The sequence below is a fragment of the Saccopteryx leptura genome, chromosome 2, assembly GCF_036850995.1.
Source record: "Saccopteryx leptura isolate mSacLep1 chromosome 2, mSacLep1_pri_phased_curated, whole genome shotgun sequence".
NCBI lineage: Eukaryota > Metazoa > Chordata > Mammalia > Chiroptera > Emballonuridae > Saccopteryx > Saccopteryx leptura.
The window spans coordinates 348323130-348347946 of record NC_089504.1 but is presented as its reverse complement, the minus strand read 5'-3'; the positions used below and the strand labels follow the sequence as shown (position 1 = coordinate 348347946).

The following is a 24817-nucleotide window of genomic DNA, read 5'->3' as shown; positions in this document are numbered from 1 at the left end:
CTGACCTCTCAGGCTGTGAGACTTCTGAGGCAGCTGCTAAGCCTGGAGCCCAGCCCTTCCCCTGCTCGCAGACCCACGAGGACATGGAACAGGGATGTTCCTTCTCTTTGAAGCCCCAGCCTGCATCTTGGCATGCAGAAACCATTTAATGAAGAAATAGCTGCTTACTAATAAATGAACCTCCAAGGATGGCTTCAGAACCTTCACCTCCAGCCAGCAGGAAGGGAAATTTCCAGAGTCTCTGACACCTGCTCAGGGCTGGGGTGACTGCTCCACAGCTGTCCTGAACAAACTCATCACGAGTCATCTGTGGCCATTTGCATGCTTACACCTCCAGAATTGCCTTGGAACGTGGGCGCCCTATGCATCCTCTACTTGCCCAATAGCCACTCACCCATGGTGGTGTACCGTGGAGACACAGTTTTCAAGCCCTCCGGCTGCCAAGGATTCTCTCCCCACCCCTGCTATGGAGCACAGAGCATAGTCTGAGCGCAGATGGAACAGGTAAGTTTTATTTGGAAATCCAACTTGTTTGGAGGGCTCAGGGGCCCCCACCTCCCCTCTGCATTCCCCCTTCCCCATTTCTGCTCCCTGGGGGAACATTCAAGGTCCAATGCCATGTGTCTCTGGAGTCCTGGGCCCCTTTCCTGCCTGACACACCCCTTCCCTCCTCTGCACTGAGGAGGAGGGGAGGCATGTGAGGAGGTGGGGGCCTGGAAGAGTTGGATCAGAATGGTACATGCACTGACAACAGCGTCCACTGCTGCCTGCCCAGGGCTGAGGCCCAGGAGAGGCTGGCAGTGGAGGGGGGGATTCATCGTGGGTGGCAGGCTCTTGCTGTAGGAAGCTCCCCACCTCAGCCCTGGGACCCCCTGGCCTCCTGCTTACCCGTCCTTCTGAGGGTATGACTCTGAGGTAGATTTCACAGAGGGAATGTGGGTCGCTGGGGTGTGGGAAGGGGGTTAGCTCTTTTGAATTTGATCTCCACAGCACCCTGGGCCCACCCTCAGGTTCTGGCCTTAGAGGCAGGGCTGATGCCACTCGTCCAGCTAACAGAGGCTGAGACACACGACTCCAGGGTGCCTGTGGTGTCAGGGGCTCAAGTGGGGTAACAGGGGAGGGGAGCAACTGCCATAACAATCTGCCTCGGTGCCAGGGGGCGGGGCAGGGGCCTAGAAGGCTGGCACAGATAGGCCCCTGGCCTGAGGGTCATGGAGCAGGGTCCCCTGGCCCATAGGGCAGCCTCTTTAGGCTGGATCCTCCCAGTCCTCCAGGGTCCTCCCTCTCCTCTCCCACCCTCCCTGTTCCCTAGGGTGGGCAGAGGGGGAGAACAGGGCTTGCCTACAGGGAATGGCAAGAATCAAGATGCCTCTTTCCCCCAGTGGGACCCAAGCCACAAGCCCCGAGCTGGCCACGGGATGGAGGAACTAGCATCAGGGTGTAGGGCAGGCTCTGGAGCCCCACAGGGAGGCATTCCCTAGGCAGAGCACAGCCTTAGAAATATGATGTCTTGGGAGGGGCTGGGGGAGCGCCTGGTCCTCTGATACCCAACCTCTCCCCCAGGCCTGAGCACTAGATACCTCCTTGGATCCAACTGTGTTTGAGAACAGAAATACAGAGGGAAAGGCTGGGCGGGGTACTCCCCTCCCCGTCCCAGCCCAGATCCCCACCTCCCAGCAGAAGCCAGGGAGCTGGGGAGAGCCTCGACTGGCCTCCTGGGAAGAGCCAGGGCTGCGTAGTGCCTGGACGAGGGAAGACGGCACACACGTTGACTCGGTAGCTAGTGGAGGTACCTGGGGGTCGCAAGGGGCAGGAGCCCCCCCACAAAATTCATGCAGCATTCAAAGTGAGTGAGTGTTTAGGGGTGTTGGAAGAGGGCAGAGAAACAGCCAGTAGGTGGGGGCGGCACCTAGATCTTGCTGTTCTCCAGGTGGGAGTCAATGTGTTTGATGAGGGCGTCATCTGGGTACCCGACAGGGAAACCCAGTTGGCAGAGGGGGCAACTGCGGATGTCAGAGCCCACTGTCTCCATCAGCAGCTGCGTGGGAAGAAAGGGAAATCACTTAGGTCCCTAACCCTCCCTCATGGTACCCACATCCAAGCCTGCCCTTTCCCTGGGGCCCAGGGCAGGGAGGGCTGTAGCATGCAGAAGGGTTCTGGGTGCCCTTTGTCTACCACCACCCCCCTCCTCCCCATCCCTGCCCACCTTCCACCAGTTCAGCATCCACTCCCCAACCCAGGGCATAGGGTCCACAGGAGGTGTGTATAAGGAGGTATGTATGCTCAGCCTGCCAGGACATCTGCGGTAATGAGGAAAGCCAAGACCCAGACATGCCCCCAGAGTGACTAAGACACCGCTGCCAGATAACTCAAAGCAACAGATAATCCCAAACAATGTACAACCCAAAAATAATTTTCTGCCTGGCTTTGGAATATATTTTGGTCCTTCCAGGTGACAAGGGTTGGATCTGACATCCAGGAACTCATTATATCAGTGAAATGACAGAGCCCAACACAGGGCTGTCTTCTAAGACAGACAGGAAAGAACAGGGGCTCTGAGGCCCGAGGGAGGGAAGTGCCTGAGACCGTCAGGGTCAGCGTGGCCTCCATCTCCAAGGTAAGAGCAGATGCTCACTACTGTGCAGAGAGTTGTTCAGCATATGGCCTTCCTCTGAGAATCCTCTAATGGAATTAGATAATACAATTATTGCCCTCGTTATGCAGATGAGAAAAACTCAGGATCTGAGGGGATAAGTAACTTGTCCACCTCCCCACGATTGCTAAGTGGTACTAAGTGGTGGAGTCTGGAGTCAAAGCCGAACTGTCATTCTGACGACCATGCCCTTGAACAGAGCCCTGCTCAGTGGTAGTGGTGCATTAAGGACCTATGCTACCTAGGCCCCAGGGAAGTAGGGGGCAGGAGTCAAAAGAAGAGAGCCCAGCCATCAGCTGTGAAGCGAGGGTGAGGTGGCCGGGGGTAGATCCCCCATGCGGGTGCCCCACTCACGTTGATGGACGGCCAGGACTGCGCATGTTCGGCGTGGGCGTAGGCCGTGGCTGCGGGCGACTCGGGAATGGGGAAGCCTGCGCAGAACGAGGCGCAGCGGATGGTGCCCGCCTCCGGGCTGGGCGGGCTGGGGGGCACAGACCACTCTTCCTCCTCCGACGGCTGCTTCTCGAAGCGCAGGCGGATGCCCTCGAAGGCGCACCGCGGGCTGAGCGGCCTGCCGGGGCCGTAGAGCTCAGTGGCGCCGTAGGCCCGCGGCTTGGGCAGCGTGGCCGCCTCGGCCTGCAGCCAGGGCTGGGAGGCGCCCACGTAGCCCGCGCCCTCGGCCAGCTCCGAGTAGCTGCGCCGGCCCTGGAAGCCGGCCTTCGCGTGGTGGCTGGGCGGCTTGGCGTAGGCGCGCTCGGCCAGCGTCCTCTCCCCAGGCGGCGGGAGGGGCGGCGGCGGCCGGGGCGGCGGGGCCGGGCAGGCCGGGGGCCCCGGGGAGCGGCGCTGCGGGCTGGGGGACTGGCACGGCGGCACCGGCGAGCGGCGCTGCGGCACCGGCGATGGGCAGGAGGGCGAGGCTGGCGAGCGGCGCTGCTGGGGCGAGGGGCACGGGGGGCCGGGGGAGCGGCGCTGGGGGACGGGGGACTGGCACGGGGGACACGGGGGTGCCGCCCGGGCCGGCGGAGATGGTGAGGGGCACTGGGGGGCCGGGGAGTGGCGCTGCGACAGCGGCGAGTGTCTGTGGCCTGGAAGAGAAGCAGGACCAGGTCAGGGGACAGCGGTGGGGGGAGAAGATGGTCAGAACTGGGAGCCAGGGGCTCGCCTGAGACCAAAGCCCACCCTCTCTCCTCCCAACGCTAGTGGAAAAGGATCAGGCCCAGGGAACGGAAGCGGAGGGTGGCCCCAGGCCACAGGATGGTAGCCATAGCTTCCCCAACCTCGGGGTCCAGCCCTGGCCCCCTCTGCCCTGCCCCATCTCACCACCGCTCCTGGCCTGCTCCTGCAGCAGGGTTCTCAGGATCCTCCCCTGCAGAGAACTCAGCTCCCGGAGCCGGCCCAGCTCCTCCGTCAGCTCCGTGTAAGCCAGCGCCAAGTTCACCCTGAAGGACACCCCAGGCCCCCCAGGTCATGGTTTTACCCCAGCCTCCCCTGACCCTAAGGTCAGAGGGCAGGGAGTAGGAAAGAGAAGCGAAGTGGGTTTACTGTCACAGTTGTGGAGCAAGAACCCGCTTTGCTTTGCCCTAGGATCTGGTCCTCTCCTGCCTTCCAGGGCCTCCTGCCCCAACTGCAAAAATTCTTGGGCTTGAAGGTCTGTCCACCTTAAATGCCACTTCTTCCAGGGAGCTTCCCCTCTCCTCCCAGTGAATGGTACCGAGGGCCAGGGCAGTGGTTCCCAGACTAGGACTGGGGCTAGGGAGCTCAGTGATTCCGGGGGTCCCTGAACTCATGTGTTACCAAGCACTGTCTGTGGCCTGAACATACCTCACACAGGTATGTGTGAATGCTTTCAAATCTGTGCCGAAGCTGTGGTGACAAATAAAACACAGATTCATCAAAAAGCTGCACTGAATTTATAGTAGCTTTTGTTACTGTGTATCTTTCCAAAGAGCACATACTAAAAGTGGAAGCACAGTCCGTGTATTGGGGGGAGGGGGTCCATAAAGAGCCCTCATCTTTGAAAAGGTGGGGACCACTGTTACACAGCCTATGAGAAGCCTTACTGCGTAAGTGAAGACACAGCCTCCTAGCTTGGCAGAGGTGCCAACTAATAAACTTGAACCCAGGTCTGCCCAGTTCTAGGTCCAGTGCCCTTGCTTCCATCTCAAAGCTGCCTCCAAGCTCCTCTCGGCCTTGTGCCTCGCAGGAGCTCCAGGGAGCCTTATTACACAGAGATCTCTGTGAACCATGGCTGTACACCACACACCTCCAGGGGGCACCATTCACACTGAACACTTAGTAAAGGTTGCCTCCTTCTGGAACTTCACTGGGAGTTCCTGGAAGGTTAAGATTATATCACTGTATTTATATTCCTAGCACCTTGTCCAGGGCTTGGTGCTCAGTAGACGTTTAGTAAGTGAGTAATGAATTGAGCCTCTCCATCCATTTTTCTTTCTTCTTCTCATTCTTTCTCCTCTTCCTGCTCAGCTCTCCTGAGCACCCACCCTCACAAAGCTGGACCGGACCCTGAACTTGCCAAAGACCTCACCTACTTCCTTTCTTCCACTGTCTCTTTAGGTCACTTTGACCTGGCACCTCTGAAGGTTATCACTCTCCGCATTGCCCTCCTCTGTCTCCCTCTGGTCTGCTCAGAGACCTTCTTGACCTCACATGAGGCTCTGCTCTGGCTTTGAGTCACTTTGGCTCAAAGTGACTGTCACTGTCTTCTGTTCTGGGCTTGCACAGAGGCTGGGAAGCAGAGGGTTTGATTTTCTTGTATCCCTCCTCCCACCTCACTAAATCCAGAAGGGACTCGGAACTTCGTGGAAACTGGAGCTGGAGGGGAGGATGGCTGTCTTCCCAGGGGAGGCTCTGTAGCCCCAGGAGCTGGAGGTGCTGGGCAGGAGTGAGGTGGGGGGTTCTCCAGACCCCAGGACCCTACCCCATCTCATCATGGTAATGGATGTGTGGGAGGATGTGTGTGGAGGGGAGGGAGTGAAGGTAGGCATGAGGCCAGTCTGATGAGTGTGAGGAACCATGTGAGAGTGAGTGTGAGTGAGTGTGAGTGTGAGTGTGTGTGTGGCTGGCCCCAGAGGAGAGAAGGGGAAGTCATGAGGTTAGGGCTTCAGAGGGCAGGAAAAGCCTCGTGCAGAGCGTAGGTAATGACTGAGTGCCCTCGCTCTCCACTCACTGGAGGGCTCTCTTACTAATCCTGGGGCAGAGCTGGGTGGTGGGAGAAACAACGGCCCCTCCCACAACAAAACTATTTTTAACCCATTTGAGCCAAAGCCAAATTGTCGCAAACAGGCTGAGATTCTGAGGGACAAGCCTACTTCTCAGGAAGGGAGAGCCCTCAGCACCCATCTGATGGTGGGCAGAGAGGGACAGGAGCAGAAAGGAAGGTCCTTTTGGGAACCCTTGCTGAGGTGCTACACCCCTCAGTCCCATCACATCTCAGCCCTGTGTCTGCTCACCACGTCCTGTGTCCACTCACTCTCACCTTATGGGCCTGTGGGGGAAAATGCCATCTACCCATCAGACTAGAAGTCCAATCTGTGTCCCACATGAAACTGGGGACTCCCCAATGGAAGGCTACGCCCTTCACACCTGGGGCAATCTGAGGGCGGAGCTGTATCTCCCCTATCAGATTGGGAGCTTTCAAAGGACCATGCCGGCCCCCCAGTGGTGGGGACAGGAGGAGCCCTGGGCAGGCCGTGACATGGTGCACCCTCCTTTGACCAAGCAGCCACAGTTTCTCTCCCCATCGCAGTCACTGCTGTATCTCAGGTGACAGATACAGGTCGTTGCCTTCACACCCCGCCTGGGAGATCTCACCTGCCACACTCAGTTCCCAGGCCCGCATCTCTCCCCTGCTTGCCTTCCTCCCCTTGTCAGGAGCTACCCCGGTTTGCACCGCCAGCCTTGGCATCCTCCTCACGATAGCAGACAGACCAGCAGGAAATGGAAGGTGCCCCTGGCCCAGAATACCCAGCCCTTCTCACAGCTCGGACCTGGGTGCCGGGGACAGGAAGCGACTGTCTTGCTAGAACCCCAGGCAGTCCTCATAGCACCTCTGAGACCTGGCAAAAAGGTGGGACCCAAGGTCCTGCTGCCCCATGACCCTTCGGCACCTCCCCCTTAAGCTGGTGTCCCCCCCTACATCCAGATGCACAGGCCCAGGCTGCAAAATACACTACGGACCTGAATGACTCACATTAGAAAACACTGCCAATTCAGTGGAAAAAAATCTCAACTTCACAACCCAATCAAGAGTCGCACACGTGCACCTGAATGCACATTCCGTTTCCTGGCTTCCCAGCCCATACCTGAGTGCTATCTTCCACCATCGAGACTGCTCGGGAAGGACAGTGGGTCAGGTGGACAGCAGCAGATGGCTGCGCTTGGTGCTTCTTTATTGCTTAGACCACGGGGGCAAGTTCTGAGTCTCTCAGAACCCGGGAGGGAGCAAGGGAGAAAAGAATCACAGACAACCCGTATGAGCGCCAGCCCAGGCCAGGCATTGCAGGGAGGACTTCGCTTAATCTTCCCAACAATCCCACAGGGTTGCCACTATTACTTCATTTTCTCCATGAGAAAATGGAGGTTCCTGAAGGTTAAGTCCTCGACCACAGTCATAAAGCCTTGCAGTAGTGGAGTTGCTGGAATGGGACGTCTGGCCTCCTGGGCTCTCAAGTCCAGCTTACCGACCACTCAGCTATATCCTGCCTTCCAAAAGGACCCGGAATGGGGGGACAGGAGGTGGGAAAGTGGCAGAAGGGAAATATGAGGAGGGGGGAAGAGGCTGGGAACCTCCAAGGTGGCCGGCGGGCCCGACCTTCGCCACCTCTGCCCTGGGAGGGGAGAGGAAGGTGCTAGGCTCATGTGGAAGGGGAAGATCAGAATTAGTAGGGCTGGCCCAAGGTCACAGAGCAGTGGTGACACAGAGCAGCGATTCAAACATGCCCTTGGCACCTCAGCCTGCTGAGCTGGCACCTTCTGAGGAGCCAGAGGGCAAATGGCAGGGTTGACAGGAAGGAGGGCACCGCTGTTGCAAATCTTCCCGCCCTTCACTGATGTAGCCTTTCATTCATTCTTTCCACCAGTAGTTCAGGGATCTCAAAAATTCATCTGGAAATAATTATCTTCACTGTTGTTGATAAAACTGAGGTGAGGAAGGTCAGAGACCCATGTCCTCCATATGACACGCCCCAAACCAGCTGGGACGGACACACATAGGCCTCTGAGTGGGGTCTTCCTGGGGAAGTTCATGGGGTGCCCCATGCCATGCTGGAGTGGCTGTGAGACTGTGGCTGGGCTGGAATTCAGGCCAGCACAGGGTCATGGATTAGAACCAGGGATGGTCCGAAGGTCAAAGTTAAGGCTGAAGTCAGCGTCAGATTAGGGTTGGGTTAATAGTTCGTTTTCGGTCAGGACTGTGGATATAGTCGGGGTCCATATGAGAGATAGGGTTAGAGTCAGGGTTGGAGTCTGTATTCCTGTCAGGATTAGGGTCTGGATAGAGCTGGCCCTGTGGTCAGAATCAGCAACTGACTCAGAATCAGGAGGAAAAGAGAAGCCCAGCAATCCCAGCTCTGCCAGCCTGGCCCATGGTGGCCCTCAACTGTCCCCCACCACCTCACCCCTGTGCACGAATTGAGGGACCAAACTTTCTGCCACCCACAGGCACACCCAGCATGTCTTCCCACCCGACCCTCAGCCTCGGGGAGGGGACCACAGGGACCACAGGCACCAGGCCGTGGAGCGGACTTGAGGCTGTGGGCCGGGGGAGGAGGAAGTCGCTTTGCAACCACCCAGTGTTCCACCACTTCCTTTCAGGCGCCTTGAGCCCCTTCACGCTCCCCGCTCCTCGACCAGCTATGACTTGCGGTCCGGTCCGCAGAGCCCAGCGCTTATGGCAGCCCTGCCATGCTTTCCGCATTGCCAGATGTTCACTGAGTCTAGACCGCCTCCCTCTGCAGCCAAACTAAGTAGCTCACACAGAGGCTGAGCACCAGAGCTCCCGACTAGGTGAGGGGCCACGCATCCCGATTTGCCCACGCTGACCTGGTTCACACTAGTTGCCCCAGCATAATTGTTAATAGTGCCTCCCCTTTCACTTTCAAAAGTGATCGGGTTTGATCAACAAATCATCTGGTCATCCCTCCTAGGAGGGCCTCCCCACCTGAAGAGGAATCTGAACCGGAAAAATGTCCCAGTTGCTCAGGACCTGCTTGCTGTTTGCACCTAAGTTCTCAATTACTTAATTTCTTTGTACTTCAGTTTGCTCAGCTGTAAGAGGGGGCAATACTTCACCACGTCATCTGTGAGAGTGAAATGAGACTGTAGGTGAACTGCCTCTCCTAGCATCTGGCAGGGATGAAGGCTCAGGGGAGTGCCTAGGGGACAGGTGGAGACGGGAAACCATTCTGATTTTTTTTTGGAGATACCAGCTCAGTGACTCTGGTTGAAAAATGAGAGGAGGCAGTGGAGTTTCCCATGGAGGCAGAGAGTGTGGTAAGAACTGCTCTCTGCCTTCCTGGCAGGGAAACGGCCAGAGACAGGTTTGAAGCCCACCAATCCCTCAGACCACAATGAGGTGGGAGTGGGGGGCCTCAGCTCAGAGCCCCTCCCCACCCTGGGGAGCCCCCCAGGCTCCAAGAGTTCAGGGGTTAACTCCTGTGAGCCCGGCTGGGTGCCCTGGCTGAGGCAACTTGAAAGAAAGGAAGTAGGGAGGGTGAGAAGCGTGAAGGGGGAGGCCCTGGGCCCACTGCTTCTGGGGCATGAGGCTAAGCTCGGGGTACATGGGGGTCTCCGACTTCCGTCCGGACCCACCCCACACTGCCCTTGACCTCTGTGCACAGTTTCCATCCTCTCTCTCCGAGTTCACACTTCTCCCCCACCACTAACCGCAGCCCACGCAGAGGCTTGTGGGCGGAGAGAGGGGGTGGGGGGTGGGCGGAGAGAGGGTGTGGGGGGTGGGCGGAAAAGGGCCCGGCTGCAACACTGAGCCCCCCACGTTGGGAAAAGAGAAAGACCTACAGTTCAGGCCCTCATCACTCATACTGAGCCCCATGTCTTCTTGCTGTGGACCCCTCAGGATGAGCTCCCTCCTTCCCTGAGACCTCATTCTCCTGGCTGAGTCCCGCCCACTCAGAGCCCTTGGGCCCATGGAGGAGACCCCTCTCCGCAACTTCCCCTCCACCCTCAGCACTGGCCACCCCCTCAGAAAGGCTGGCCACAGCCGCCAGGCCCAGAGGGAAGGGGGCTGTGGCCGCCCGGTGCACCTCCCACCTTGGCTAGGGTCCTCCTGGGGTCTTACCGCCCACTGCACCCTCAGGAGCAGGGCGCTCTCCACTCCCACCTCCTCCCGCCATCGCCTTTGGACCCTGAGGGACCCCCTGCAGCTCTTCCTGTGGAGCGGGTCAGGCAGGGCTCACTAAAGGGCAGGGAACTCTTACCCCGAGGTCAGACCTGGAGGGTGAGACCCGTACCTGGTCTGGGTGGCCATTTTCAGAGGAACATTGATGACCAGAGCCTGCGGGCCAGGGGCTGGGATAGGAGGAACCGGGAAACCTTGGGGCTGGGGCTGCCTCCCAGGCCTCAGCGCAAATAGAACCCATTTCGGAGAATTAACAGAGGCAGGAGCAATGGGAGGAGCCTATTTTAACACCCAGGACTCCCGCAACACAACTGGCTTCTCTGGAGGTGTCCAAACTGCGAATAAGTGAAAATCTTCAGGGCACACACAAGATTCCTTTATAGGAGTAGGCTGAATACAGAATTTCTGGGGCCCTCTCTAGAGGTCACACTCCCACCTGGATAACCCAGGCCCTGCATTCCTGTCCCGGGCAACCCACAGGTCAAGTTCCCTCCGGCCTGGAGGGCCAGGCAGACTAGAAAGCAGAAAAGGGGTTGGAGGGAAATCAGCTGAAGGCAGGTGACTAGGGCCGCCTCAGGTGGGAGGCCAGGGGAGGGAGCACTGGGGAAGCGGACTATTACCAAAAGGAGCTGAGTTTATAAGAAAATAAAACTACCGGGGGAGTGAGGACTTCCTCTGAGAATTAACTCTTGCCAAGCTGGGGCTGTCCGGAGATACTGAAAAGAGGTATGAGGCTGGGCAGGCAGGGCCTGGCTGGGCCCAGGGGCAGAGGTCCAGGAGGCCCCGAGGCAGAGTCTGAACCACTGGGAGTGAAGGGAGGTAGGACTGGCTCATCTCCATGGCCACGGGCCTGGGTGAGGCAGGTGCCTTGGGAGAGGAAGGGAAAGGGCCTATTTTGGCCAGAACAGCAGAATGAAGAATTCGACCTCCAAAAGAACCTTACGGGAGGGGTTCCCTTTCACTCACCCCTCCTCTGCCCTCACTCTCTCATCACCTTCCTCTCACATGTCTCAGCAATGAACCCGTGAGGGAAACCTGGAGCCAGAGAGGCGAAGTCAGTAAAGCCAAGTCACTCAGCACCCCAGCATCCTGGATTCAAAGCCTGTGTTCAGACTCCAGCCCTGCCACAATATCTGTCCTTTCTTGGGGTTCAACCAACTGGGGGAGCCTTCACTGCTGGTCTTCTAAGAGGGGTTGGACTCAGTGACCCATAAAGGGCCCTGCGGTGTGACTTCTGGGGCAAGCTACGATTTCTAGAGAGTGTGTGTGTTTGTGCTCCGGGTCTGGGCATACGGATGAGGATGGGCTCTGGGCCCCAGCCACAAGTTAGGGTGGACCCTCTCCACGGAGGCCCTGATACCCCGTAACAGCCTAGCTAAGAGGTCCCACCCACCAGTCCCACAAACTGTGTTCTCACCCCCCCCCAACTATCACAGCTCCACCCAGGCAGGCCCCCAGGGTGCGGAGGGAAGTGAGGAGTACCCCCAACTAGCCCGAAGCTGGGAGGAAGGCGAGGAGGAAGCCTGCAGGGGGGAGGACTCTCAGGGTCTTATAGCTGGGTATGCTGTGTGATAGAGGGTGAGTTCCTGCCCCTCTCTGGGCCTTGGTCTTCTCCGCCAATGAAAGTAGGGAGTCTGTGCCACATACCTCACCTTAGGGGAGAGGGCTGAGGCGGAAGGAGGTTTGCGCTCTATTTCTCAGAAAGTGGGAGAGGATGAGTTGGGTGTGATGTGAAAGACATCAGGCTTACTGCCACCAGGCTGCTGCTCCCCTCTCGCCGGCTGCCCAGGGCTGCCCCAGGAGCCCCCACAGTTAGGCTCCTCACTGACAGAGCTCCCTCCCTACTTCCTGCTGCCCCGCTTTCCTGGCAGGACTCCCAAGGGATACCCCAGCCAGTATGTTCCAACTGCCCTCAAGGGAGTCCCTCAACACTAAGCCCCAGCTCTCTCTCTCCTGAGGTAGATGAGGCACCACAGATCTTGAAAGAGGCCATCTCCTCCCTCCTTGCCAGGGAGGGGAGGCTTAACTCAACTGGCTAGGCCTTGTTGCTGGGATAAAAAACGTAGTCCCAGAGAGGCCCCAAAACTCACCAGGGGCCACAGAACGGAGCACGAAACCTGCTGAGGAAGCCTCCCGCAACCCCCGACACCTCGAGAAGACACAGGCTTGGGTGCCAGAGGAACACAGAGGAAACCTCCCAGAACCCTGCCTCCTCCCCCTGAAGGATGCAGTCACACAAGCAACCCAAAGGCCACAGCTCTGACGGCTTGGCAGAGAGACCCCTCAAACCATGGCAGGGGAAGTCAACCAAGGGGGCACTGGGAAACACCACCCAGGGCTACAGAGGTTAAGAGGGACAGGATTACAGACGTGACTTACTGGTCATCCCCAACTCTTTGCACCCACGCCATCTCCCGCTCCGACTGGTTGGAAGCCAGATCCTAAGGGAGAAAACAGAGAGCTCAAATGCCAACCTCACCTGCCTGGACTCCCCTTCTCTACCATTCCCAGGGCCCGTCTGCACCCAGTGAAGAAGTCCTAAACCTCTGCACGCTATTCCCAGCAGCGCCCAGACCTCCGCAGAGCCGCGGAGGGTCCCGAACAAGGCCCGCAGTCCACACCCGGCGCAGCTTACCTGGGCGCGGGTCTCCTGCAGCTGCTTCAGCTCCCCCTGCAGCCGCTCGCACTCGGCCTGGAGCTGCTCCTCCCGGAGCTGAGCTCCCCGGGCCTCTCCCTGTGCAGCCTCCAAAGCCTCTTCCAGGCGCCTTCGCTCCAGCTCACTCACACTCGGTGTGGGGCCTGGCCAGCCTGCTGGCAGGGGAGAGGACAATGTCAGGCTGAGGCCAGCTGCTGGGCATCTCCACGGAATTCCAGATCAACACAAAGTGAAAGAGGTGAGGGCTGCAGCAAGAGGGACCCAAGAGAGACAGCTAGAGGGCAGATACCCCAGGATGAGAGATACCTCTACTGAGGGCAGTGAAGAAGGAGGGTCTAAGCTGTTTTTTCTAATCTTCCTGGAGGCTAGGGAAAAACAAGATGATCTCTTGAAGGGCTTCCCTGGCCAGACTTGTGTCTGAGCATCGTTAGGGGCCTCTCCTAATCACAACCTAAGAGAGGCAGGGACTCTGGGTTGGGGTGCCCTCTGCTGGCACCTGTGAGAATTGCAGGGGGTAGCCAGGGTTACAGGAGCTGACAGGGAGATAGATGTCAGTGGCAGAAATTGGGGTAATAGTGGATGAAGTTAGGAACAGGTGGTAGGTAAGGTGGGATGGGGTGATAACAGGGGAAATTTAAAGTATTATAATGGGGTGTTGAGGTGTTGACTCCCTGAGAAGCTGGACATGTGCAAAGGTGTTAAAATGGGGGTCTGGCTTAGGGAGTTTGGGGTAGGGAAATCAGGGATCACTGAGATCTCACCGAGACTCAAGCCAGGTCCTCCTCTCAGAGCCAAGTAGTGCAGGTCCAGATCGGCACAGTGAGGGGCCGGGGCTGGCGGGGGGCTCAGGCTGGAGAAAGCTGTGTCCCGGAGGCCTTGTTGCTGCCGCAGCTGCTGCTCCAAACCACAGATCTGCCGCAGGTGGGTCTCCACCAGGGCCCGCTGTGGGGGGAAACAAAGGGGTGAGGGTCTGCACGGGCCAGGGTTCCCCAGTAGCCCCCAAACCTAAGGCTTTGCTATATCTGAATAGCCGTCACCCCCAAACTGAGCAGAGTCCCCTGGTCATGCATCCAACTCCACCTTCCAAGTGGCCGTGAGCTCGAGGTCTCGCCCAGCAACCGCATGCAGCTGCTTCTGGGTACAGCCCTTGCAAGATCAGAATTAATGCCTCTTCCATGTCACTAATACACAGGGACACTTAACAGAAATCCTAGCCCCCTGTCCAGACACCAGCTCAGGAGCAGAGTAACTTCCATTTGCATATGCGACAACCACTCTGGCTTCCTCTACCTCATCTTTAACATAGGGACAACCACACTTACCTCTTAGGTTTGTTATGAGGATGAAAATGAGTGACTACATCTGAAGAGGTAAGAAGGGGCTTGGCACATAGCAAATGCCACGTGTTTTTGATTATAAAAGCAAAGCATTTTTACACTAATGCCCACAACAGCTCAGTAAAGTTATTTTTTCCTTTTTAAAATTTTTTTCTTAATTTTATTTATTTATTTTAGAGAGGAGAGAGAGAAACGAGTAGGGGAGGAACAGGAAGCATCAACTCCCACATGTGCCTTGACCGGGCAAGCCCAGGGTTTCGAACTAGCGACCTCAGTGTTCTAGGTTGATGCTTTATCCACTGTGCCACCACAGGTCAGGCTCAGTAAAGTGATTTGCCCCACTTTTCAGAGGAGGAGTGGAGACTAACTGACTTAACCTTGGTGACAGGCTGGGAGTCGGCAGAGACTATGTCTTCTGATTCTGATGCCTGCCCACTTGCTCACATGCATGGCCATACCCTGACCCAGAATCACACACATGCCAAGACCCATCCTAGCAGTCACAGACACTCTGGTTATCTTTTCTCTCACCTGCAAAGCCTTCCAGGAGCAGTGCTGTAGGCATAGGTGAGACCCAAACACCCACTTAGGGTCACTCACAAAAAGTCACCTCCTGTCACTGCATGGTCCAATGTACACAGTCACTCACAATCTATATGACCCAAACAGCCCTACTCACAAGGCCCAAAAGGCACTTGCAGGCACAGAAACATACACACACATAGGGTAACACACAGCCTTGGTCACACTCTCCAGCACCCAGCTTCCCCGGCCTCACCATCTCCCCCAGTTCTGTCTCCAGCTCGCTCTTCTCCACACAGAGTTTCTCGTAAGCCTGGATCATCTCCCCGAGCTGTTCTTCCTGCTCCTTATTCTTCTGCAACTGGATGGGGACCAGAGGGTTGGGGTGCACATCAGTCAGGCCCATCATTGACTTGGGGGCTGAGCAACTCCCTAGGCCTCCCACCCCCACTCACAGCACCTGGTAAAGGGGTGGGAGGAGCTATAGCCAGCTCTAAGGAGGACCATGACCATTTCTGATGAAGGGGACAGAAGGCCAGAGGCTGGTTGGTTGGGGAGTTGTCAGAAATTGATTGGAGCAAGTTCAGGGAAGGCTGAGAGGCCTGCAAGGGGCTCACCTCGTGCTGGAACTGGTTGAGCCGTTGCTGTAGACTGACTTTCTCCACCTCCAACAGGGAGCCATCCTTGATTTCATACAGAGAGAAGGCGTGCTCCTCTCCAAAGTCACTGATCAGTGGGTACTGTGGATGATGGAGCAGGCCCTCAGGATAGCTGCTGCCTGGCTCCCTGCCCAGGCTTCGGTGTCACTGTGCCCCCACCCTACCACCTGCCTCAGAGCCCCCTCTCTAGTGGGATCTGTACATCCCAATTCCCGTAAGCCTGTAAGTGTCTCCCACTAACCAGATCTTTTCTAGATCCCAGGTCCTGCCACTCCAAAGCAGATCCCTCCTGATCGCTTCCTGATTGGTGCTGGGCTCTCTGGAGTTCCCATTCAGAGCAGCCACATCATCATGGGGAACTCTCAAGTTTCAAGAGTCTGTACCTGACCCCTCTTTTGGATCCCTGGAATCTCTGCTGAATCCTCAGTTCCTGCCACCCAGCAGCAGCCCCACCACACACACTCACACAGGCAACGCACACACAGACCCCTATCACCTCCAGTTTCTGACCTTGATCTCATAGACTTTTAGTCGGCGGCGGAGGGTGGCATTCTCCCTTTCCAGGCCTCCCAGCCGCTCCTTGATGTCTCCATAGGCCGTGATGAGGGCAAAGTGAGAGGCAGAGCACATGTCTCCCCCCAGGGAGGGGTCTCCGGGAGTGTCCAGCCACACCTCACCGGGTCCCAGGGCTTCCTGGGTCAGGATACTGATGTCATCCTCAAACATGGACTCCATGGCAAGGGCCTGGGCTGCAGCACCCCCTGAGCCTCCTGGGAGAGCAGGAGCAATGATGGAGAGCGCATCCTGAAGCTTGTCCTCCGATACCCCTAGTCCTGGCCCGAGGAGCCCTGCGACCAGCTGAGACGAAGCTGGTCTTGCCCCAGTCTCCCACAGCCTCCCCCAGACTACCAAACCCCATCTTCTCTTCTCTGTGTCCTTTGGGGGAAGGCGCTGGAGCCAGGTAAAGACTTGGGGGTGGAGGTGACAAACTGGGACAAGTAAGTGAGGCTAGCGGCAGGGAAGGGCTCCTTTGGGAACCCAGTGGACAGGAGAGAGCAGCCTTCCCAGCACAGGGCCCAGATGGGGACCTGCCTTGACTCCTACTGCCTCAGCCCCTACTCCACCCTAGGCCTTCCTTCACCAAATACCTCTCTGCCAAGCTCCTCATCTCAGGCCTCTGGCACCCCTGGCTTCTCCCTGAGAAAGACTCAGTGCTTTCGGGAGGGTCAGCCCCATCACTGTCCGCACATCCTCTGCTGGGCCCCCGCCCAACTTCCCAGCTTCCTCCTGCAGGATCCCAGAGTTCAGGAAAAGGAAATGCCTCCCCCGCTCACACAAGGGCTGTGGCAACTCTCCAGACCCTCCCTTCTCAGCCCTGACCTGGGACCCACAGGAAGTCACCGCAGATTGGCAGAGGGTACACAGAGGGAAGGGGGCTCTGGGAGAGGGCCACTGCCCTGGTGAAGAGGGCTGCCCTAGCGTTCCCAAACCCGCCCTGTGGGCCTGCACACAGGGACATGGGGAGCCCTGGGAGGGGGCAGGAATGACTCAGGGCTCCCGAAAGAGTAGGCTAGGCGAGGGGGTGCGCGTGTACTTCTCCTGGCCCTGTTTATGAATGTGTCTGTGGTTGGCAAGCGTGGGGGAATGTGTCTGTGAATGAGTGTAGGTGTGTCACGCTGAATGAGTGCCTTAGCAGGGCTCCAGCTGGGGGTCGGGATGGAGTTGAAACTGGCCGTGTGTGTTTATGTGCGCGCGTGTGTGCACGCGTGCGTGAGCGTGTGTGAAGGGTGGGCACATTCGGGGCCGCGGGTCACGTGAGGCACTATGGGAATGTCCGAGGTGTGCGCGCGCGCGCCGGAGCCCGTGTGTGCGTAGGAGAGGGGGCTCCTGAGCTGTGAGTTGAGACAGTGGAGTCTGCGACCTCAAAACCCGGCAGCGGAGCCTGGGATGGAACGGGCGCAGTCCCAGACCCCCACACCGCCCCCTCGCCCCCATTAAGAGCCAGGGAAACGCGAGTGACCGGGTCTGAGTAAGGAGTGTGTGCGCCTGTTTGTAGGGTTGGCCCCACCTTTAACCCCTTCTTCTCCAGGCCCATCCCCTCCCCCAACTCCACTGTTCTGCGCTCACCCCACCTCCCAGACCCCCTGCCCACCACCTCGGGCCCAATCCCCCTAGCGGGGCTCAGTCCTCTGGGCCGCCCCAACAACTGTTTCCTTCCTTTGCATTCTCCCGTCCGCCCGGCGGCCCCGGGCGAGCGCCACGAAAGGCGGATGGGGCAGGGGTGCCTCCCTGGGCCCGGGCCCCTTCTGCGGCCCCTTTAAGAGCCGCCCTTTAAACCCCTTCAGCTTCGCCGACAGAAATTGTCGCCCCTCCCCTCTCGCGGGTTGAGACCACGCAGCCCCCTCCCCCGCTGCTGGCCCGGCCCCAGGTCAGCCATCTCCAGGCCGGGGAAGGGGCTCGGAGGCGGTGCGGCCTGAGGAGCGGCGGAGCAGGGCGAAAGTGGAGGATGCGGGGGGCGGACGCCGGACCCTTCTCCCCGCCATCCCAGGCCAACTGCTCGCCAGCCTCCCACCACCTCCTCCCAGCACCCCTTCCCCGCCGCGACCCCCAGGGGCCGGCCCCGGGCGCGCTCCCCTCCCCCGCCCAGCCCCGCCGGGGACTCACAGCTGCCGCCGGTTCCTGCTTGTAATCGCAGCTTACCCCCTCCGCCTGCTCCCTCCCCAGACGGGCACCGGTGCCCCCACCCCCCTGGCACCGAGCTCTGCTCTCGCCCTGTCGCCGCCGCCGGGTCTCTCCCCACCCCCCACCCCTCCCCCCAACCCCCCTCCCTCCCTCCCGCCCCGCTCCTCCTCCTCCTCCGCCGCCGCCGCCGCCGCCGCCGCCGCTTCCTCCTCCTCTCCGGCTGCCCCGGGTTTCTCAAGCTCAGAAGGCGCCCTCGACCCTGCCGCTGTCACCACCACGTGGCGAGGGGCGGCCGGCCCCCGCGGTACGGCCAGGCCTGGCAGCGCGCCCGGCGCCCACCCGCTCCCCGCCGCGTCCAACCCGTGCTCAGCGCCCCCTCCCCGACGCCTCCCTAACGCAGTGTGGCATGGCTTGGGGCACTGTGTGTGGGGGCATCGGAGGACCGTGCCAGGGGTCAGGTGCCGCTTTCGTTTTTGCTTTGGGGTTGTACATTTTGGGGGAAAGTGAGACTATTCATTTGGATTTTTTTTCTTTGCTCTTTTGATAAGGAAAATACTAGACTTATTCTTCATTGCTCCTGGGCATTGCTCTGATAATAGATACACACCATAGAGTCCAGTCGGAGAGATGAGTTAAACCAGTAACTTCTTCGGAATGGAAAGTGAACTGAGGAGGTCAAAGGTTCATTTAGAAAGGGGACAGCTTTCCTCCCCGCCCCATCCCCTTCCCCAACACACAGAAGCATCCACAAGCCAGTGAAATGAAAAAACAACAGATTCACCCTTTCCACAAAGATTATTTGAACACCTGCCAAACTGCTGAGCAGGAGATGCAAGTTTTTTGTTTTGTTTTGTTTTGCCACTTTTCCACTGTGTGACCTTGGGCAAGTTACTTAACCTTTATGAATGAAGTTGGAGATAATTACCAACTCCAGCAACCATGGGGGAAGAATGAGGATCAGAGCTAAAACTGCTCTGACACGCAAGGTGTTAATGAGTCATTTTGGTCAGCCTGGCGGCAGGTAGGGGTGCTGAAGGAATCTGGAGGACTCTGGCTAAACCCTAACAAGCCAATCCTGGAAGCAGCGTCTAGGCTGAGGACCCGGGGCTTTGGGTGGGCTCAGCATTTAGCCAGGATAAGCCTCCTATCTGGCAGGAGGGTTCAGTCTGCCCAGGACCTTTGTGGCTCCTGGCGGGTGGAGGGATGAATCTGGAAGGGGAAGATGATGAAAGCAAAGGTTTTTTGCTGGCTGTGAGCCTTGAGAACCAGCAGCAGCTGCTGCCATCTTGCCCCACTGTAGGGAGAAGACAGGACTGAGGGGTGAGCCAGAAGAGGCTTTGGACTCCTTCCCTCCCAAGAAAGGTATCATCACTGCCTTCCTTCTTCCTCCTCCTCTGGGTTTCTTTTATAGTCCAGAACAGAAAGGCAGGTCATCCACTTGCTCTTTGAGGTACTAGCTTTCTTGAGCCATGTGGGATAACCCATCTGCCCTCTGCATATGAAGGCTACCCAGCTGGGACATGTCACTCCCCTGATCCTGAAGACTAGGCAGGTATCACCTTTTTTAATGCTGCACAGGTTCATTCTCTTCTGAAGCAGAAGACCAGGCAAAAGATTGGAAATGAGGCTAGAAGGTGTGGGGCTGTCTCTGGGGCCTTGATGACTATGGCCTTGGCTCCAGCTGGACTTATGAAACTGTCTGGCAAGCAGTCTCTTACTGGAAAGGGTAAAGGATCCAGGTACCGTCTGAGCACACACTGTAGTAGATGAGCTGTCAGCCCCTGCTGCTGCTGGGCTGCTCAGGGAACAGGCCTGAATCACAGCCAACTGGTTTACCATGGGTTCTCGACAGTTGGTAACAAAATCCCAACAGAGATTAGGACTGTTTTAGGTGCCCCTAAAATACCCCTCCCCCACTCCCAATTTGAACCTGATCTCATCACATTCCCCATTTTCTGGTTCTGTTGTTCACACAAGACAGTTCTGAAAGCAGGGACTGTATCCCATCTATTTTCATATCCCCAAGTGCCCTGATGTTACCTGCTCACTGTACTTTAACTCAGCAGAGTTAACACCTATTAATGTGCTGGATGCTGAGAATACAGTGATGAGCATATCTCTGAAAGACAAACATGGCCCTCTTGCCTTCATGGAACTTATATTCTATTTGAAGAGTTAGACCAAAAACAGAAAGATTAAAGAATGAAACAACAAGTTGTGATAAAGGATGAGAAGATACAAAGGGCCAGAACACAAAAGAATGGGGGTTGGGAGATCTGCTTTAGATAAAGTAGTCAGAGCAGGTTTCTCTGATGAGGTGACATTTAAGCCAGATCTTAAAGGGTAAGGATAGTTCTTGAGTGAATGAATGAAGCAGTATGGCTTTGGATTCATTACTTTCCCTCTCTTGACTTGTTTCCTCATCTGAGAAAGCCTGAAGACTGGTCTGAATTCCCTCTAATAACCCATGTAAGTCAGGGCTCATCTTGGTAGTGTTAGAAAACAGGAAAAACCTGGGGCATGGTCAAGGGGAAGTGAGGTCAGAGCTGTGCTAGAAGGAGGGAAAGTGGCAGACAGCTGGTCAAGCCAGAGTTGTAAACATTTCTAGATGGCGTTTACAGACGCAGTAAGAGAGGACCCGCCTCCACTAGTAGTTACTAGTAATAGAGACAACCCAAAAGCAGGGCCCAAGTCGCCCCTGCATGTTTCCTCCTTGGGAACCATCAGGGAGAGACTGTCTCCCACTCTAGGACTCTTGCTCTGGAGAAAGATGTTGTCTTTCTGGTCCCGTTCTTGCCTGAAGAGTAGGAGGTGGTATTTGTTAGCAGCCAACAGAGATTGAATCAAAATAAAACTCATGACTCAAATAGAACCAGGCGGGCAGGGAAATTGATTAGACATGTGACAATGCAGGACCTTAGTCCTTCAGTTCTGGACCTTAGAAAATTAGGGTTCACTGCAGAAACATTCTGGGACTCCCAACTGCAGCTGCTGGCTTCCCATCAAATTAGGGGTTTGGGCAGTGGTAGAAAGACCTTTATTTCTTCACCAAGTCCCCGAATTCTCTACAGGTAATGCACATCCTCTAATCAAATAAGCCAGGTTTGGAGGGAAATTGTTTATTGATTTATTGATTTTAGAGAGGGAGAGAAAAACATCAATTTGCTGTTCCACTCATTCATGCACCCATTGGTTGACTCCTGTATATGCCCCAACTGGGAATTGAACCTGCAACCTAGGCACATCAGGACAATGCTCCAAGCAACCAAGCTACTCAGCCAGGGCAGGTGGAAAAAAATTTTTTAATTTTATTTTTTACAGAGACAGAAAGAGAGAGGGATAGACAGGGACAGACAGATGGGACCGGAGAATGAGAAGCATCAATCATTAGTTTTTCATTGCGCATTGCAACACCTTAGTTGTTCTTTGATTGCTCTCTCATACGTGCCTTGACTGCGGGCCTTCAGCAGACCAAGTAACCCTTTGCTGGAGCCAGCGACCTTGGGTTCAAGCTGGTGGGCTTTTCCTCAAACCAGATGAGCCCGCGCTCAAGCTGGCAACCTCGGGGTCTCAAACCCGGGTTCTCTGCATCCCAGTCCGACGCTCTATCCACTGCGCCACCGCCTGATCAGGCGGAAATTGTTTTAATAACTCTGTGCTTCCTGTTACAACATGTTCATTTCTGCTCTTTCCCAAACAGAATTTTGAAAAAGTTACAATACAAATATCATAGTATTACAATTTTGAATAGTTACAAGGTATATTGTCCATTAGAATGTGAACTCCCTAGGACATTTTGCTTCATTCTCCAATGCTTTGTGCCTGGCACATACTCCATAGTGCTTGATCAATTATCTTAATTAATGCATGTGTAAGACCCTGTGCTAAGAACTTCATATGTATTTTCTTTCATTGGAATTCCTACTTTACAGATGAGGAAACAAGATCAGAAAAGTTGAATAATTTGCCCAAGGTCATAACCAAAAGACAGTATTTTGAAGGGCAGAGCTCAGAAAATAGTAGGCATTGCTCATTGCTATTAAGAGCTTATTCATAAAGAGCCATTTCCTAATTCTCTTTCTCTCAGAATGGAGACAGGCTGCCTCTCTGCATCCAGAGCTCAGGCAGGGTGCCAACGCTGAGATGTCCTTTCCTTATAGAAAAGAAGGTACATTTCACATTGAGGGGAGCTCAGGAACTTAGGGCCTTGAGCACCTGGGAGGGAGCAGCTCAGGCTTCGAAGGCATCCTGCCCACACTGCACTGCACTGCCCTGCCCTGCCTGGGATAAGCAGATGGCATTGGGGCAATTCAGATGGGGAGCTAACTGAGCAGCCCTGTGGCAACCAGGCACCAACATCCACCCTGCTTCCAGCCCTGGTTCTCAAAAGCTTCTAGCTCCGAGGGAAAAGGGAGCAGAAAGAAGTGCAGGGAGATGGTGCTAACCCCAATTGGGAGGAAAGTTGACTTCATTCATCCCTGAATGAAGACTTTGATAAATGCCAAAAAGTTAACCATGGACCTCATAATAAAGATAAAAAGTCTTTGCTATTTAATTCCAAATACGCTTCATCTGGGGCTCTCTGCTTCACCACAAACTAAACTCTTTAGGAGCAGAGATCCATCTGCTCCTTCTACTATGCAACAGCCCAATATGATAAGCAGTCTGTGGAATCAGCACTGCTTGGTAGACCGTATGACTCTGGGCAAGGTTCTTTGCCTCAGTGCTAGTTTTCTTGTCTGTAAAATGGGACTAAAATGATGCCTTTGTTATAGTGTTGATGCAGATCACTTTTATTACTCTACCTGGGATGCTTATTACAAGCCTGGCATCTGTGTAAAATGGATACTTATAATAACTATTGACTAATGCTGTTCCCATCCCTCCAATTAACCCAAGGTTAAGAGGCTAGCCTTACATCAGCAAATGAGCAGAGCTAGGAACCCTAATTCTGAGGCCCTGCTGCTCCCAGGTTTCTGGATGCTGTCCTTCAGAGGCTAAGTGAAGCCATTCCAGAAACTCCCTGAACTGTACCGACATGTCACTATTTCAAATATTTATTGAAGATCTATTGCCTGACCTGTGGTGGCGCAGTGGATAAAGTGTCGACTGGGAATGCTGAGGTCGCCGGTTCAAAACCCTGGGCTTGCCTGGCCAAGGCACGAGTTGATACTTTATGCTCCTCTCCCTTCTCTCTCTGTGTGTGTGTGTGTGTGTGTGTGTGTATCTCTCTAAAAAAAAAAGCTAAATAAAGTTAAAAATAAAAATTAAAAAAAATCTACTATATATGTCAAGTGCTGTTTCAGTCTGAAGTTACTGTGGCAAGTAAGACGGTCAAGGTCATTGCATTACATTAGTGTTGGGAAAACTGGCAAAAAAATAAATATAAAATATACTTTGATAGTCCTGTCATGAAAATAGATGTGTAGTATAAATATGGATGTGAACCCTTGCATTTATATCGCTAAGATACTGTGAGCATCTGTCTAGGGCAAATGTGAGAAAACTTTGATTTTGTTCAGACCTGGGCATAAATTTGAGCTCCATGTGACCTTGGTCTAGTGAGTCAATCTTTCTGCCCCTTCTTCCTCAGCAGTAAACAGGAAGACTGTAAAAAGTTGAGAATTAAGGTATAATGAGCCTGACCAGGCAGTGGCGCAGTGTATAGAGCATCGGACTGGGATGCGGAGAACCCAGGTTCGAGACCCCGAGGTCGCCAGCTTGAGCAAAGCTCACCAGCTTGGACCCAAGGTCGCTGGCTCAAGCAATTGGTTACTCGGTCTGCTGAAGGCCCGTGGTCAAGGTACATATGAGAAAGCGATCAATGAACAACTAAGGTGTCACAACGAAAAACTAATGATTGATGTTTCTTATATCTCCATTCCTGTCTATCCCTCTGTCTCTGTAAAAAAAAAAATATATATATATATATATCTATATATCTATATATATCTATATATATAATGAAACATTTAACATCTATCTCCGTGTTTACTATTTTTACTTCAGGTTCGAAGCCTTGCTATGGTAACCTTGTTCTGTTCTTTTTAAGTGTGTGTTGGAGAGGCAGTTTATGGGAATGGGGAATTGCCTGGAAAAGTTGAAAAGGAAAAAAAACAAAACGGGAGGAGGGGGGGGAAGCAATCCCTCCCTGCCATTGATAATTAACTGCTAACTCCTCTTCCTGTAAGTACAACTTTATTGGAGGAATGGTTTTGGTCTATTACCATCACCTAGGATTTAAAGCAGTCTGGTAAGAATGACAAGCTAACCTCTATAATGCAGTCATCTCTAAAATTGGGTATAGAAATGAAATATTAGAACTTTTGTTTACATTTACTTTTCATAAATTGCTTTTTAATTCTACTTTTGTGTCTTATGATTACACAATATATGGGTACAGTATACAAGTATATAAACACTTGGGGGTGGGCATGATCAAAATTTCTTGACATGGGTGTGCATCCAGAAAAGGTAAAAGGCCACGTGGAGGATAAGGTAGAACTAAGGTTAGCCCTCGTTTTATTTGCCCGATATAAACTAAGAAAGTGCCTTTTTCCAAAAAGTAGCCTGCAGGCGTCACTATGCTAATAAGCAGCAGGGTGAAGGAAAGGACCCAGTTCCTTAAATCCAGAGTTCCTTTTTCTCTACAAACTTCTGGGGGTAAAAGTGGAGGTAGAAATTAAATACATGCTGCAAAGGAAGTAAAAAGCCAACCTTTGGATGAGCCATTGAACAGCCCAGATCACGAACCTGAAAAATATGCACAAGACAGAGGACAATCTTCAGCAGCTTCAATCACTCTCCCAACAGGAAACCTCCATGTAGGACTTTCACACTGCCTCACATAGGAAAGGTTTTTCATTTATTTCCCATTCCATTATGTACAGTCCATTTTAAGACAGACGTCTGTCCTTCCTCTCCCCAGCTCAC

At 54.9% G+C, this 24817-nt stretch overlaps 1 protein-coding gene across 4 annotated transcripts; it reads right to left on the bottom strand.

Annotated features, from left to right (window-relative positions):
* Positions 1-503: 503 nt before the first annotated feature.
* On the bottom strand, positions 504-18002 carry TBKBP1 (TBK1 binding protein 1). Of its 4 annotated transcripts, none has more exons than XM_066364401.1 (11): positions 17867-18002; positions 15713-15972; positions 15161-15283; positions 14800-14904; positions 13446-13626; positions 12664-12839; positions 12408-12469; positions 3974-4092; positions 3008-3738; positions 2207-2300; positions 504-2038 (listed from the first exon to the last, which is right to left on the bottom strand). In XM_066364401.1, exons 2-11 carry the CDS (start codon positions 15935-15937, stop codon positions 2013-2015), a joined length of 1842 nt encoding a protein of 613 aa, XP_066220498.1. In that variant the 5' UTR covers positions 15938-15972; positions 17867-18002; the 3' UTR covers positions 504-2012. The 4 variants fall into 4 exon arrangements, with proteins under 4 accessions (XP_066220498.1, XP_066220496.1, XP_066220495.1 ...); XM_066364399.1 differs by lacking the exon at positions 2207-2300 and adding an exon at positions 16351-16489 and having other exon boundaries at positions 17867-17927; XM_066364398.1 differs by lacking the exon at positions 2207-2300.
* Positions 18003-24817: the final 6815 nt, after the last annotated feature.

Bases quoted from the DNA above. Each gene is read 5' to 3' on its own strand.
- TBKBP1 (XM_066364398.1), bottom strand. From the start codon at position 15,937: ATGGAGTCCATGTTTGAGGATGACATCAGTATCCTGACCCAGGAAGCC. The intron at 14,905-15,160 runs GTGAGCCCCTTG...GTCCCCATCCAG, and splicing joins TCAACCAGTTCCAGCACGAG to TTGCAGAAGAATAAGGAGCA. The intron at 3,739-3,973 runs GTGAGATGGGGC...CTTCTCTTCCAG, and splicing joins GGAGCAGGCCAGGAGCGGTG to GCCACAGACACTCGCCGCTG.